The following is a 13,008-nucleotide window of genomic DNA, read 5'->3' as shown; positions in this document are numbered from 1 at the left end:
ATAGAGGTTGATTTGAAGGCTGACATGAATTGACATTCATATCTCTGTGTAGGATCTGAATCTGTAACTGTAGGGCAGACCAACAGGCTGGGAACTCAGATAGGAATTACTATTGTTGTCTTGATGCTGTTGGGCCTTAAACTGCCTAGACAACGTGCACCCGCCTTGTCTGGGATAATTTAAACTCAACTGATTGTGGATGTTAGCCACAGCTACAAAACATCTTTATAGCAGTGCCTGGATCACAGTTTAATTATGTGCCTGAGACTATAGGTCAGCTGTGTTGACACACGGGTGGTTATTGTACACCCTTGTCAACTTGTCTCCCTTACACATTTCCTTATAATGTGCTTAATCCCCCAATAAAAAGCACAGTGGAATCATATTTCTGTCTAACATGATAAAACTTGACAGTATTCAGCCCAAGATGCACTAACCCTGTCCCCAACAGCATCCTAGTCCTTGGTCCAGGAGGGGAGGTGTCCTGTTCAACCCTCACTGGTCCTCCCTGGCTGATTTTTCAGAAACCCAGACCGAGACTCCAAGCCCTGGTGCTATGTCTTTAAGGCAGGGATGTATACCCCAGAGTTCTGCAGCACACCAGCTTGTCCTAAGGGTAAGTGACATCTACCCTGCACCTTTCCCTGAAGTATCCCCAAGGCAGGAGCATCTGGGATGGTAAAATCTAACAGACTTCCATGCCCCACAGGAAAGGGGCAGGCTAGGAGCTGTGTGGTAGCTTGTGAGAAGGTGGTATCCTCATCCAGCCTGTCTTCTACTATTTGCTTAGCCTTGGGCCCATTCCCTACCTCCCGCCAATACCCTCATCCGTAAAGCATAGAATGAAACTGAACCCATGGATTCTGGGCCTTTTGGTTTTAAAAAATAGTTTTATTTTTTGAGATTATAATTATTATATCATTTCCCCATCCCTTTCCTGTCTCCAAACCCTCCCATATGCACTTTGTTGCTCTTTTTAAAATCAATGACCTCTTTTTTCATTAATTGTTGTTACATGGCATATATATACATATATATATTCCTCTATACAACTCATGTACATATATATTTCTAACATTCGTTACTTGTAAGTATGTTTTCAGGCTATTTGGTACTGATTACCAATTGCTGTGCTCTTCTCTGGGGGAAGACTGTTTTGCTCTTTCTCGGCATTCCTCATTTGCCTGTGGCTCTCTCTGTGCGGGGTTGGGGCCCTATGGACTTTCTCGAATCTGCTTGGCAGACCTATTGTTGTTGTCCTTGTCCACCTTATGTTTAGGCGGTCATGGTGGTGAGACTTTATGAGCATAGCTTCTGACTTTCCTAGGAGATGCATTCTCATAGGAAACTCCTGGACCCTCTGGCTCTCACACAGTCTTTCCACCCCCTCTTCCGAAACGATTCCCAAGCCTTACATACAGTATCCATTGCGACTGGCCTCCACAACTCGCCATTTTGACTGGTCGCAGTTTCTTTCTGTAATGACCTCTCCATCTGTTCCCAAGAGGAGTTTCCTTGATGAGGGGTCAGGACTACACTTACTTCTGGGTATAAGAACAAATACTTAGAATGTAGTTAGGGATTATGCTGGTTCAGTGAAGGTTATAGGTTCCCCTCCAAGATCCATGACTTCAGTGGCCCTGAGTAGCTGGCTAGGTTTCCTGCACCAAGCATGGCTTCTCTTGCTGATCCCTTCCTCCTCACCTGGTCAGCATCAGAGTTCAAGGATCAAGGCAGCTCTACAGGTGCCTTTTCAACTGTAGTGAAGTAGAGAGGCAGACGTGGTCAGTTTCACACAGAGGGGAACGAGAGCAGGATGGGGCAAATAGACGGAAGAGGGCGAGGTTGACAGAGCAAAGCTGAGAGAGCCTGACTGCCAGCCTGCTCCCGTTGCAGCCTATCATGGCGACTCCTCTAATGCCTCCACAGCATCTCCCAGCACCATCACCGCCGACAGGACTCACCCCTTCCTGCTGAACCCCTGCAACTTGCTACATCAATGCTTAACCACTTTGGTGTTCCAGGAAGAAGTGAGGACTGCTATGTTGGAAAAGGGTTAACCTATCGTGGTACCCACAGCCTCACCACATCTAGGACCTCCTGCCTCCCGTGGAATTCCATGACCCTGATAGGCAAGAGTTACACAGCATGGAGGACCAACTCACAGGCACTCGGCCTGGGCAGACATAATTATTGCCGGTAGGTAGCTATGATCTAAGGGAGTCAGCTCCCAGCAGAGACCTGGGTTATCTGGTAAGAGAAGAGTCAATGTTAAGCATTACGTAGATGACGATGGACATGATCTAGCCAAACCTGTTACTTTTCTACCATTAGAATGTGTGTGTGTGTGTGTGTGTGTATGTATGTATACATACATACATACATACATACATACATACATACATAGTCTTTTTGTAAACATTGATTTTTTTTTGTATATGGTGCTCTTTCTGCAAGTACACTTGCTTGCCAAAAGAGGGCATCAGATCCCATTAGAGACAACTGTGAACCACCATGTGGTTGCTGGGAATTGAACTCAGGACCTCTCAACAACTGAGTTGGTTCTACAGCCCTAGACTTGTTTTTGAGAAACAAGATACATCAGTTTTCTTATTTTGGGTGGGAATGGGGTATATGTGTACTTGTTAATGTGGGTGTATGCACATCCATGAAAGTCCATGTATATACATTCATAGGTGTGTGTGTGTGTGTGTGTGTGTGTCTTTTTTTTCTCATCAATCTCTACTTTTACTTTTAGAGACAGAGTCTTTTACTGAACCTGAAGCTAATCCATTAGACTAAGCTGTCCCATGAATTTCAGAGACCTACTCTCTGCCCCCTACTCTCTGTCCCTCACTGGGACTACAGGAGCAGGTTGCCATACCTGGCTTTTTTATTTTTCCAGACAAGTCCTCACTATGTAGCCCTGGAATGCCTGGAGCTCACTATGTAGACAAGGCTAGCCCGGAACTTACGATGCAGGCAGAGATTTGCCTGCCTCTGTCTCCCAGACGCTGGGATGAAAGGTGTGCTCCACCACACACAGAACTGCTGGCTTTTTATGTGAGTTCTGGGAATTCAGACTCAGGTTCTCATGCGAGTGCCACAGGCACTTTACCCAGTGAGTCATCTTCCCCCCCCAGGATGAATAGATTGTGCAAACAAAACCCCTATTCTTTGCACTGCCGTAATATTGTATTGTAAAAATCTCTCCACCAGGCAGCTCTAGCTCTTCCCAATACTGTGTCACTGACAGAACAAATAGAAGCTAAAAGGAATTATCTTCCGGGGGGGGGCTGCTAGAGTCAAGAGGAGTTTGGCACCCCTGCTCCTGGCTTCTTGGTTCTGCCATGGGCCTACCTAATCTCCTTCTACTCCTGAGATGTGACTGTCAGTGAAGTTGTCAAACTCTTGTTTTACAGGAATCCAGATGGGGACGCCAAGCCCTGGTGCCATGTGATGAAGAATGGAAAGCTGACATGGGAGTACTGTGATGTGCCCCCGTGCTGTAAGGGCCACTCTTCCCCCCACCCCCAGGCTCATCTCTTCACTACTTTCTCTGCCATATCCTGTGTTTTCACCACTGTCTTAGCTTCTGCAGCTTCTGGACACGGGGCCTTTGGGCAGGGAGCTTTCATGACTGAAATGATGGTAGGCAGTCATTGTTATGATACCGTGCAAGGTGGGGGGGGGACCTTGTAAGGCCTCAGGGCAGGTGAGAGACAAACAGTTGATGCGACAGACAGAGAGACCTGCAGATGTAGCTTATACAGAAAGTTTACTGGTGGAAAGTAAGGGAGTAAGGGAAGGGGAGAGAGAAGAGAGAAAGAGCGAGAGAAAGATAGGGCTGCCTCCTCAGAGGAAAGGCAGAAAGAAGCGGGCAGAGCTTGCCTCTTAAAGGGACATTCGCACCTGCATGCAGACTTGAGTACTGCCTGCCGGGTCCCCAAGAGGCGAAGCCAGGTTTTCATTTGCCTACATGGTAACATTCATACTTGCCTAGATCTGTGGGGGTGATAGGGAGGGACAGAAAGGAAGACCGATGCATAAGATTCTTTTCAAATGCAACAGGCTCCGACTTTTCTCTCTGGCTACCTCTGAGGGAGGTGGTGATAGTCCTGGTGACCCTGAAGAGAAAGGGGCCTCACGTTGTGGCTCCCTAGGTAACAGTTGTTACATTTCTCCAGTAGCCTGGTGACAGGGAGACTCCAGTGTCCAATTATTCAAAATGCCCTCAGAAATCATGTGACCCACCAAGTTCTGTGCACTTCCAACATCCCCATGGAGCCCAGTTAACACAGGGGAACTGAGTTGATCATAGAGGGCAGGAGACAGAAAATTCAAGTTGGCACAAGTCCCCAGTGTGAAAGTTTAGCTTGGAAATTGCCCAAGAATAGATTACTACTCAGTCCCCACAAACACACAGAGATAAGCCAGAGTGTTCCTCAAAGAACAGACTCTAATTGGAAAGTAAGACACAAACTGAGGTCCCAGCCAAGGTCGTTTGTGATGGGTTCCTCTCAGGAAGTCCACAAGGACCTCAGAGGCCCTGATGTTAACTAGAGCCCTGTGATGAGGTGGGGCTTGACTTGACCTTGGAGGATGGATCGGGCCAAGTAGATGGAAAAGAAAAGGGTTTTCAGAAGGAAGTCTGCAAGACTGAATGATACCTTAAACCAAGAAATCACTGTTGGCAAGGCAGGAAGGGACGATGCACAGAAGAAAGACCCCTGCTTTTGGAGTCAGACGGACTTGGCTTCTAATCCGGGTGTCTCTGTGGCCTTCAATGGAGGTTTCCCTGCCTTCCTACAATTTAGTATTGGGAAGGACGCAGATACCACATATATAACATTTGGTATGTCACTGTGCTCAACAAAGGAAAGTTGTAGCTTTCACCATCATTGAGACAGTTAAATCATTCTGTATCAGCATGCTGCAGGGCAGTAGCCTGCAGAAATCAAGGTTCTAACAGGTAAAGAAAGCTATGTGGGGCCGGGCATTGGTGGCGCACACCTTTAATCCCAGCACTCGGGAGGCAGAGGCAGGTGGATCTCTGTGAGTTCGAAGCCAGCCTGGTCTACAGAGCGAGTTCCAGGACAGCCTCCCAAACAATACAGAGAAAAACCTGTCTTGAAAAACCAAAAAAGAAGAAGAAGAAGAAGAAGAAGAAGAAGAAGAAGAAGAAGAAGAAGAAGAAGAAGAAGAGGAAGAGGAAGAGGAAGAGGAAGAGGAAGAGGAAGAGGAAGAGGAAGAGGAAGAGGAAGAAGAGGAAGAGGAAGAGGAAGAGGAAGAGGAAAGAAAGCTATGTGGGATTCTCTCATCCCTGTCCCCACACTACAGGTCTGACCCACCCCCTCCTCTTTTCCTTCTCTCCAGCCACCTGTGGCCTGAGGCAATACAAACAGCCGCAGTTTCGAATTAAAGGAGGACTTTTCACGGACATCACCTCGCACCCTTGGCAGGCTGCCATCTTCGTCAAGAACAGGAGGTTTCCTGGAGAGAGATTCCTGTGTGGAGGGGTGCTGATCAATTCCTGCTGGGTGCTATCTGCCGCCCACTGCTTTGTGGAGAGGTATGGACTGCCCGGTCTCTGACGCGTTGGAGCCAGTCCTCGGATGTCACTCAAGGCAAAAACCAACAACAGTTTGTTTTTTTTTTTAAATTACAAAACATCTTCATGCTGTTTTTTTCTGCCCAGGTCTCCTCCCCAGGATCTTAAAGTGGTCTTGGGAAGAACATACAGGGTGGTGCCTGGAGAGGCGGAGCAGACATTTGAGATCGAAAAATATATAGTCCACGATGAATTTGATGATGACACTTACGACAATGACATCGGTAAAAGGCCATTATATTCACACACCCTTCCTTGTCACGCCGTCCCTCCCCTGGCTGAGTCACTCCTGTCCTCTCTGTCTCTCCCAGCATTACTGCAGCTGAGGTCAGATACCAGGCAGTGTGCCCGGGAAAGCAGCTCTGTCAGCACCGCCTGCCTTCCTGACCCCAACCTGCAGCTTCCCGACTGGACGGAGTGTGAGCTGTCTGGCTACGGCAAGCACGAGGAATGTAAGTGGAAGGAAGTCTTGGTCCCGCCCTTATCTGTCAAGTGGTAGTCAAGCAGACGGAGGGGACGTGGTCACACAATGTTCTGGTCCCAATTGTGGCATGACACAGAAAAACGCAGACGGAACTCTGCCTGTCCGTATGATGAGAGGCTGCTACCTGCTTCCTTGCATTGCGGGGACACTGCGTGTTGGTCACAGAAATTTGGGACAGGGAAGTGCTCTGAAGAGCTTTATAGTCCAGTAGAGACAGAAACGGAGGGTGTAAAGGTATGTGTGTTCTTAGACACTGGAGTTGTACAAGCTGAATTTGTATCCCAAGCTTGCATCTGGCTTAGCTGTGGGGCCCTGGCTGTGTCATTCAGTGTAACGGGCATTCTTCCTGCCCGCTGCCTGATTCCTGTTGCTGCTTTCAGCCCCCAAATAACACACACGGCACTATATTAATTATGAAGCTGTTGGCCTTTGCTTGGTTTCTTATCGGCTAGCTCTGGTTTGATTATTAACCCATAATTACTAATATATATTTCTGTAAGGACTTATCTTTCAGAGAACGCCAGACTTGCCTTCTTTCTTCCAGGGATCACATGGCAACGACTCTCTTCACTACATTTCCCAGAATCCTCCTAGACTCCTAGTCTCACCTATCTTGCTTCCCTATTGGCCAACAGTGCTTTATTGACATAAACACAGGACTTCCCCCATCAATTCAGCTTTTTAATGAGGTCAACGAACATGAGATAAATTAACCTAAAGACAGGAAAGCTTTGCTTGTGCTAATGGCTTTGGAAGTTTCAGACCATGGTCAGTTGGCCCAGTCTGTGAGCCTGTGCCAAAGCCATACATCATAGGAGGCGCCTACAGCAGTAGAAATGTGTTCCTCGGAGTAACACGCAAGCAAAGGGAGGAAAGGGAGTCTGGGTCTCAATATCTCTGCCACACTGTACCTTCCTTCTCCCAAAGCTACTTCCTAAAAGCTCAACCATCTCCGAAGAGCACCGCAGGTCTAGCCTTCAGCACACTGGCCTTTGAGGGAATGATTATCCAAGTCAGATGTGCATTTGTGTTACTTTATGAATGGGGGCTCATGGTGTTTCCTACACTGGTTTTCAACTTGCAGTCTCAGTGTCCCAGGGTTATAGGTGTGGACCATTAGATTGAGCTTAAACACTTTTTAATTTTTTTTTAATTACTGAAGCCTCAGTTTCCTCACTGCCAAAGTAGAAACAGGGCACACACCCTGATTACATTATAAGGGATAAATGACAGAAGGCTTGATTAAATCAATGGTTCTCACTTGGGTCGATTTCACCACCCAGGCCATGATTGCCAGTGTCTGGAATCATTGTGGCCAAGGTGTCACATGTCTGGCTGAAGGCTGATCCTGGCCTTTGGTTAGGAGGGAGAGGCTGCCAAACATCTGTGGTATACAGGACACTCATCATGATGGATAACTATCTAGCCCAACTGTCAGCTATGCTACTGAGAAACATGACTTCACCCTAGAAAAGTGCTGGAAGTCAAAATGGTGAAACGTAGATCATGTCCTAGGAGGCAACCTGATTTGGGTTAGCTCTGACTAGGAAATTAAGCTTTCTCTTTCCAAAAGGCTTGTAAGTCAGACTTAGACCCTAAGTCATCTGTATCTTCTCTTTCAGCATCTCCTTTCTTCTCTGATCGGCTGAAGGAAGCCCACGTGAGGCTGTACCCATCGAGTCGCTGTACTTCACAGCATTTGTCTAACAAAACCGTCACAAACAATATGCTCTGTGCTGGAGACACCCGAAGTGGAGGCAACCAAGATGTCCATGATGCATGCCAGGTAAACGTGATGAATGTCCCAAGGGCAGGGGGAAGTGGGAGCCATGGTGGAGCGTGTGACATTCAAAAGTGGAGCTTCAAAGAAGAAAACAATAAAGGTCAAAACTCCTCAAATTTAAGAAATCTAAATAGCAGTGCATTTTCTGGGTGTGAGGACAGGAAACTCTGCCTAGCGCAGGATTTCCCTGTAAGCCCCATTGAAATGACAGGTAAAACAACATGATTAAATCTTTGACTTCTGAAGGTCTTGGAGAACTTGGGCCTGCTTTGTAGGATGAGAAAAGGCATCCCCTTGGGATGCAAGATAAGGATAGGAGTTGAGAAAGAGTTCCCAAAGTGCAGCTTCAGCCAGGGAAGCCAAGCATTTTAGGTTCTGAGTCCTCACTGGACTTGGAATTCACATTTTCTGATTACTAAGGAGCTAGGAGGCAAGCACAGACAACAGCTGACATTGAGACCCAGATGGTGACCACCCGATTGAAGAAAAGCGAACCATAGTTCACTGAGACCATACAACTAATTAGTAGCAGAGTCCAAATCAGATTTTTTTAAAGTTCCTGGCTGACCTCAGATTCACAGGGAGCTACCTGTCTCTCCCTCCTAAGTAATGGGCTTAAAGGCATGCACTGCCATGGTACCCACTCAAATCAGCTTTTATAAAACTTGAGAAGTTTTTGTTTCCTGGGTGCCGAGAATGGAGCTCTTGGCTTTTTAACTGCTCCACTGCTGAACCATACCCCAGCTCCGAACAGTTATCTTAAGTCTGTGTGTTTTGGGTTTTAGTGGATATTTTTATTTATTCATTTATTTATTTTGAGATGCAGTCTCATTCACTGTGTGGTCCTGAGTGGCATGGAACCCTATTTGTAGACCAGGCTGGCCTTGAACTCAGAAATCCACCTCCCTCTGTCTTTTGAATGCTGTGATTAAAGGAGTGTGCCATCATGCCAGGCTTTTAATGCTGCTTTACTAGAATTTAGATACAGCCTAATCTATAGTCTCAAGTCTCCCTCCCAGAACCAAGTTCTTTGAGGAGTACGATCTTCACACTACAAATAGCAATCCAAATTTTCTTCCTAATACTGTGCCGTTCATACAAACAACTGATCTATGCTTCTCCACAGGGTGACTCGGGAGGACCGCTGGTGTGTATGGTCAATAAACACATGACCTTGGTTGGCATCATCAGCTGGGGCATTGGCTGCGGGCAGAAGGATGTCCCTGGGGTATACACAAAGGTCACTAATTACCTAGACTGGATTCAAGACAACATGAAGCAATGACCAAGAAAACCCAGCTCCTTGGATCCGGAGGAGGATCTGCCTTCCTCTTCAGTAGAAGACACACCCAACAGGCCAAGTGTCCTCTACTCTATCATCCGTCTACACTGCCCCTCGGCAGAGGGATGGAGGGTCTATAGGAGAGGATGTAGCATGTATCTGTGGTAGGTACTTGACGCAAGTTTTCAGGGATGAAGGTCTGATTTTGGGATAAAATCTGTCTGATGAGAAGATGAGAAAACACCAGCCCTCCCATAACTCTAGGATTTAAAAGGGAAGGGAAGACCAAAGTCCACCACGAGACACAAGATCATGTCTCAACAGTAAAGTACGGCTTGATCTTTCAGGAGAGGAAGTTTGCATTAGGGACAAGAATACGTACTTATAGCTGTTACAGGAGGACCCAGTAGGGCCTCTAGGAGACAGAAATGTTGGCTGGCTAGATCACAGCCCCATACTCTCCACCCCTTCCCGCCCCTCGACTCCTGGAAGGCATTCCTTTGTATACAGTGTAAATCTTTTCTTTATAAACTTTATAGATGGTTGGGAGAACTGCGCGATTTCAATAATTGATGAAGTAGCATCAGCATATTTATATATTAATCTATTTTAGTGTTTACTTTGTTACCGTAACTCTGTATTATACTGTACTTAAATAATAAATCCAGAAGTATTTTTCACACTTTTCAAATGGTATGTAACCATGGCTTATTTGTGTTCACATTCTTTTTTTTTTGAGTCAGTTGAAAGACTTCCTTTCATTCAGTCAACATGTGGAAATCCTGCTTACCCCCAAGGCAATATGCATGGTGCCACCAACAGTAGAAATGGGGGTGGGGAGAGCTGGCACGGACGAGGGGCATTCATACAAGTGAAGTGGAATGGAGCCGGTCCCAGCACAGCAGAGACCTCACTGGACCTCAGCTGTGAGAGTGGGAAGGGACCATCAGGGGAAGGAGGAGGGTTTTCACAAATTCAGAAGGGTCTTCACCCAATGGGTAAGACAGGGCAGTTGCAGTCAGGCAAGTCTTGAGACCCAGAATTTCCCTCTTGCAACAACAAAGACTTGGTGGCCTAAGCGGCAAAAGAGTACAGGAAATGAGTGACAGGTTTTTTTGTTTGTTTGTTTGTTTGCTGTTTTAAATTTAAATTTAAATTAGAAACAAAGTTGCCTCACAAGTCAGTTCCAGGTCCCTCTCCCTTTCCCTCCCCTCCTCCCGTGCCCCCCCCCCCGTGACAGTTTTTATTGAGTGTGGGGGAGGGCAAGTTTACCGGTGCATGTGTGAAGGTCAGAGGATACCCACAAGAGTTGGTTCTTTGTTTCCACCACATGGATCCTGGGGATTAGACTCGGGTTATCTGACTTAGCCACAGGCACCTGCGAACACAGGGCTGGGGGGGGGTTGGATTTAGAACTTTGGGTGTGTTAAAGAAGTACTCTACCATTGAGCTAGCTATATCCCCAACCTCATCTGAACTTGATCAGGACTGTAGATCGGAGGCTAGGGACTCTGAAGGCCAAAATGAGTGTTTTGCTCCAAGAGGTGATAAATGAAAATCTGTGAAATCATCCACACTATGACCACGGTCTGAGTAGACAGTCGCATGATTCTGTGGACAGTAACTACAGCAACACAGGGCAGAAAAACCCCAAAGCGTCTCTTACTAACATAGCAACGGCTCAACTGATGGCTCATACGAGATGCTACTATCTGGGTTGCTTTTTCCCTCCCCATTCTGTTTTGTTTTTTGCTCCTCAGAAACAATTAGCTCACAGACCATTGCACACAAGTATGCTGCTTGCGTCCTGCTGCTCTAGTAACTCCTTTAGTGTGTGTGACGTGGGTCTGAGGGTGTGTCCACCCACAGCGCAGATGTAAAGGTCAGGGGACAACTTTCAGAAGTCATCTCTCCCCTTCTGCCATAGGTTGGAGGATGAAGCGTTAGACCTGTGCCGTGGGCACTCTTTGAAGCTGACCTCTTGCTGGTCCTTGGACACGTCTTACCAGTCGTGGAATACAACCTCTCTCCATTGTCTCCTGCTTTCTTTACCACATCTTAGTTCCAAGAATCTGTCTCATGATGCAATGCTTGCTCTCGGGTGTGGCTGGGTAAAAAAAAAAAAAAATTGGAAGAAAGGTCTTTCTTATCTCTTGAGGGTTTGTCAGTACTGCCCTGTTGGAGGCTCTTAGAAGAAAAATAGTTTAAACTCACAAAAGCAATTCACCATAGCCCAAGAACTTGATGTCGGGAGTGTTGGGAGGTTTCCCAAAATCTATGAAGTCCCCAGAGCAGTTCCATCAATTTGAATCAGAGACTAAGTCACAGATTTCTTAACTTCACACAAGTCTGCCTTCAGGGTTTGATCTAAGATTTTAGGCAGAAATACATCTCATCCCTTTCCTGAAAACACAGCTTGAGCCCAGCTATAAGCAAGGCTCTCACCCCAGGCCTGCCGATCATCGCAGCTGGCTTCACCCTTCCCCCACTGGACAAGAGTTTCTTCAGATGAAACTGAAGCCGAAGAGCCTCCTGGGAATACAAAGTCAAAAGGCCCCAACATTCCTGTGTGGAGTCCTGGAAACCAGACACAAATGAAGACAATTGCTGACTCTAGTGGAGCAGTGTCCAACAAGACAGTCGTGTGAATCACCCCAAAGGGTCAGAGTGGCACATCCCTCCCTGCCCAGTATTCGTTAAGAAATGTGGGGTTCGATGTCTGGAATTCACCAGAGGAAGGGAATGAGTCAAAGGAAAGTAAATGTTTCCCATTATTCCTGACTGATTAATAAGAGGCCAACAGAACTGAGGAGCAAGTGAGGCCCCAGGTAACTGTATGGGTTGCTTTTGGTTGTTAAAGAGCACAGAGCCCTGGTCTTGGCCCCCCCCCCCCCCCAGAGCCCCGCCCTGTACATCAACTCCATATACAAAAGATGAGCACACAATCCTTAATATTTGAGACCTGCTTGGCTTTCTCTTTCCTTTTTAAAGCCATTACCAATTAGAAACAGTATTGATGGCATCTAGTTATCACCTACCGGCATAGAAGGAAACATAAGTAGATAACATTTCCTGCTGCCAATGCCCCCCCCAACCATCCAGACTGAGGCAAGAATACAACAGTCAGCCCTGATCCGAAGGGAGCATGCTCTAAGATCCCAGTGGATGTCTGGAGACTGATAGCACCTACCCCTACAAAGTCTGATTCTCCTCTACGTTGTATCCACATTGTATATTACAACCAGATACAGTAAGGCATTAGTGACACTAATGGCAGAGTAGAACCAGTTAGACTCACAGGTGTCTCTTGTTCCAGGGAATCCCTAAGTCTCAGACTCAGCTCAGCATGGAGGGACAGCAGCAGTCAGGGGACTGTTTTCTTCACATCTCCCCCAATGATACTGATGCCTTTGCCGATCACCTCCAAGGCACTGCAGCGTCAGCGTCGAATTGTACGCATTTTCTCCTGCTTAAAACTTCCGTTAGAAAGGTTGTTCTTGCTGAGAGCTCAGCAAACTTCACATGTGATTGTTTTTCTTACTGGGATCTTTGAATTTCTCAATGAGAAGAAGCATTCTCTTTCAGCTTTCTTGGCTTTCCTTTGACCTCTCCAGACTCCCTTGGCACTCCTACTCTGTGAGTGAAGGTTCCTTGAACACAGAGTGTGACAGCAAGAGAGCTGATTAAGAGTGAAGACAGGCTCTTAGTGAGCAGCAAGCAGTGTAGGCACTGGACACGACCTGTGTCCAGGGAAAGACAGCATCTGATAGGGTAGGATGGGATGGAGGTCAGTTAAAGACTTCATCAGACTGCTCAGGATGGTACACAACTTGGATGTTACCTTTCCC

At 46.8% G+C, this 13,008-nt stretch overlaps 1 protein-coding gene and 1 long non-coding RNA gene across 4 annotated transcripts in view; one reads left to right on the top strand and one right to left on the bottom strand.

The window, feature by feature from the left end:
• Plat (plasminogen activator, tissue type) overlaps window positions 1-9,851 on the top strand; it is a 26,223-nt gene extending 16,372 nt beyond the window's left edge. For both annotated transcript variants that reach the window (XM_021225103.2, XM_013110872.3), the window contains 8 exons: window positions 525-616; window positions 2,025-2,199; window positions 3,423-3,508; window positions 5,377-5,572; window positions 5,699-5,835; window positions 5,923-6,063; window positions 7,718-7,881; window positions 9,005-9,851. In XM_021225103.2, coding sequence (XP_021080762.1) covers window positions 525-616; window positions 2,025-2,199; window positions 3,423-3,508; window positions 5,377-5,572; window positions 5,699-5,835; window positions 5,923-6,063; window positions 7,718-7,881; window positions 9,005-9,163 — 1,150 coding nt within the window. In that variant the 3' untranslated portion in view covers window positions 9,164-9,851. The remainder of the gene's footprint in view (window positions 1-524; window positions 617-2,024; window positions 2,200-3,422; window positions 3,509-5,376; window positions 5,573-5,698; window positions 5,836-5,922; window positions 6,064-7,717; window positions 7,882-9,004) is intronic.
• On the bottom strand, window positions 7,797-13,008 carry LOC121134128. 2 transcript variants are annotated; one of them, XR_005871163.1, is made up of 3 exons: window positions 12,459-13,008; window positions 11,139-11,267; window positions 7,797-7,955 (listed from the first exon to the last, which is right to left on the bottom strand). It is a non-coding gene; the product is annotated as an uncharacterized LOC121134128 (long non-coding RNA). The 2 variants fall into 2 exon arrangements; XR_005871162.1 differs by lacking the exon at window positions 7,797-7,955 and having other exon boundaries at window positions 10,751-11,267.

The sequence above is a fragment of the Mesocricetus auratus genome, unplaced genomic scaffold, assembly GCF_017639785.1.
Source record: "Mesocricetus auratus isolate SY011 unplaced genomic scaffold, BCM_Maur_2.0 Super-Scaffold_100026, whole genome shotgun sequence".
In the NCBI taxonomy this organism is placed as follows: Eukaryota; Metazoa; Chordata; class Mammalia; order Rodentia; family Cricetidae; genus Mesocricetus; species Mesocricetus auratus.
Note: the sequence above shows the minus strand (reverse complement) of the source record. Positions and strands in the feature narration are given on the sequence as shown.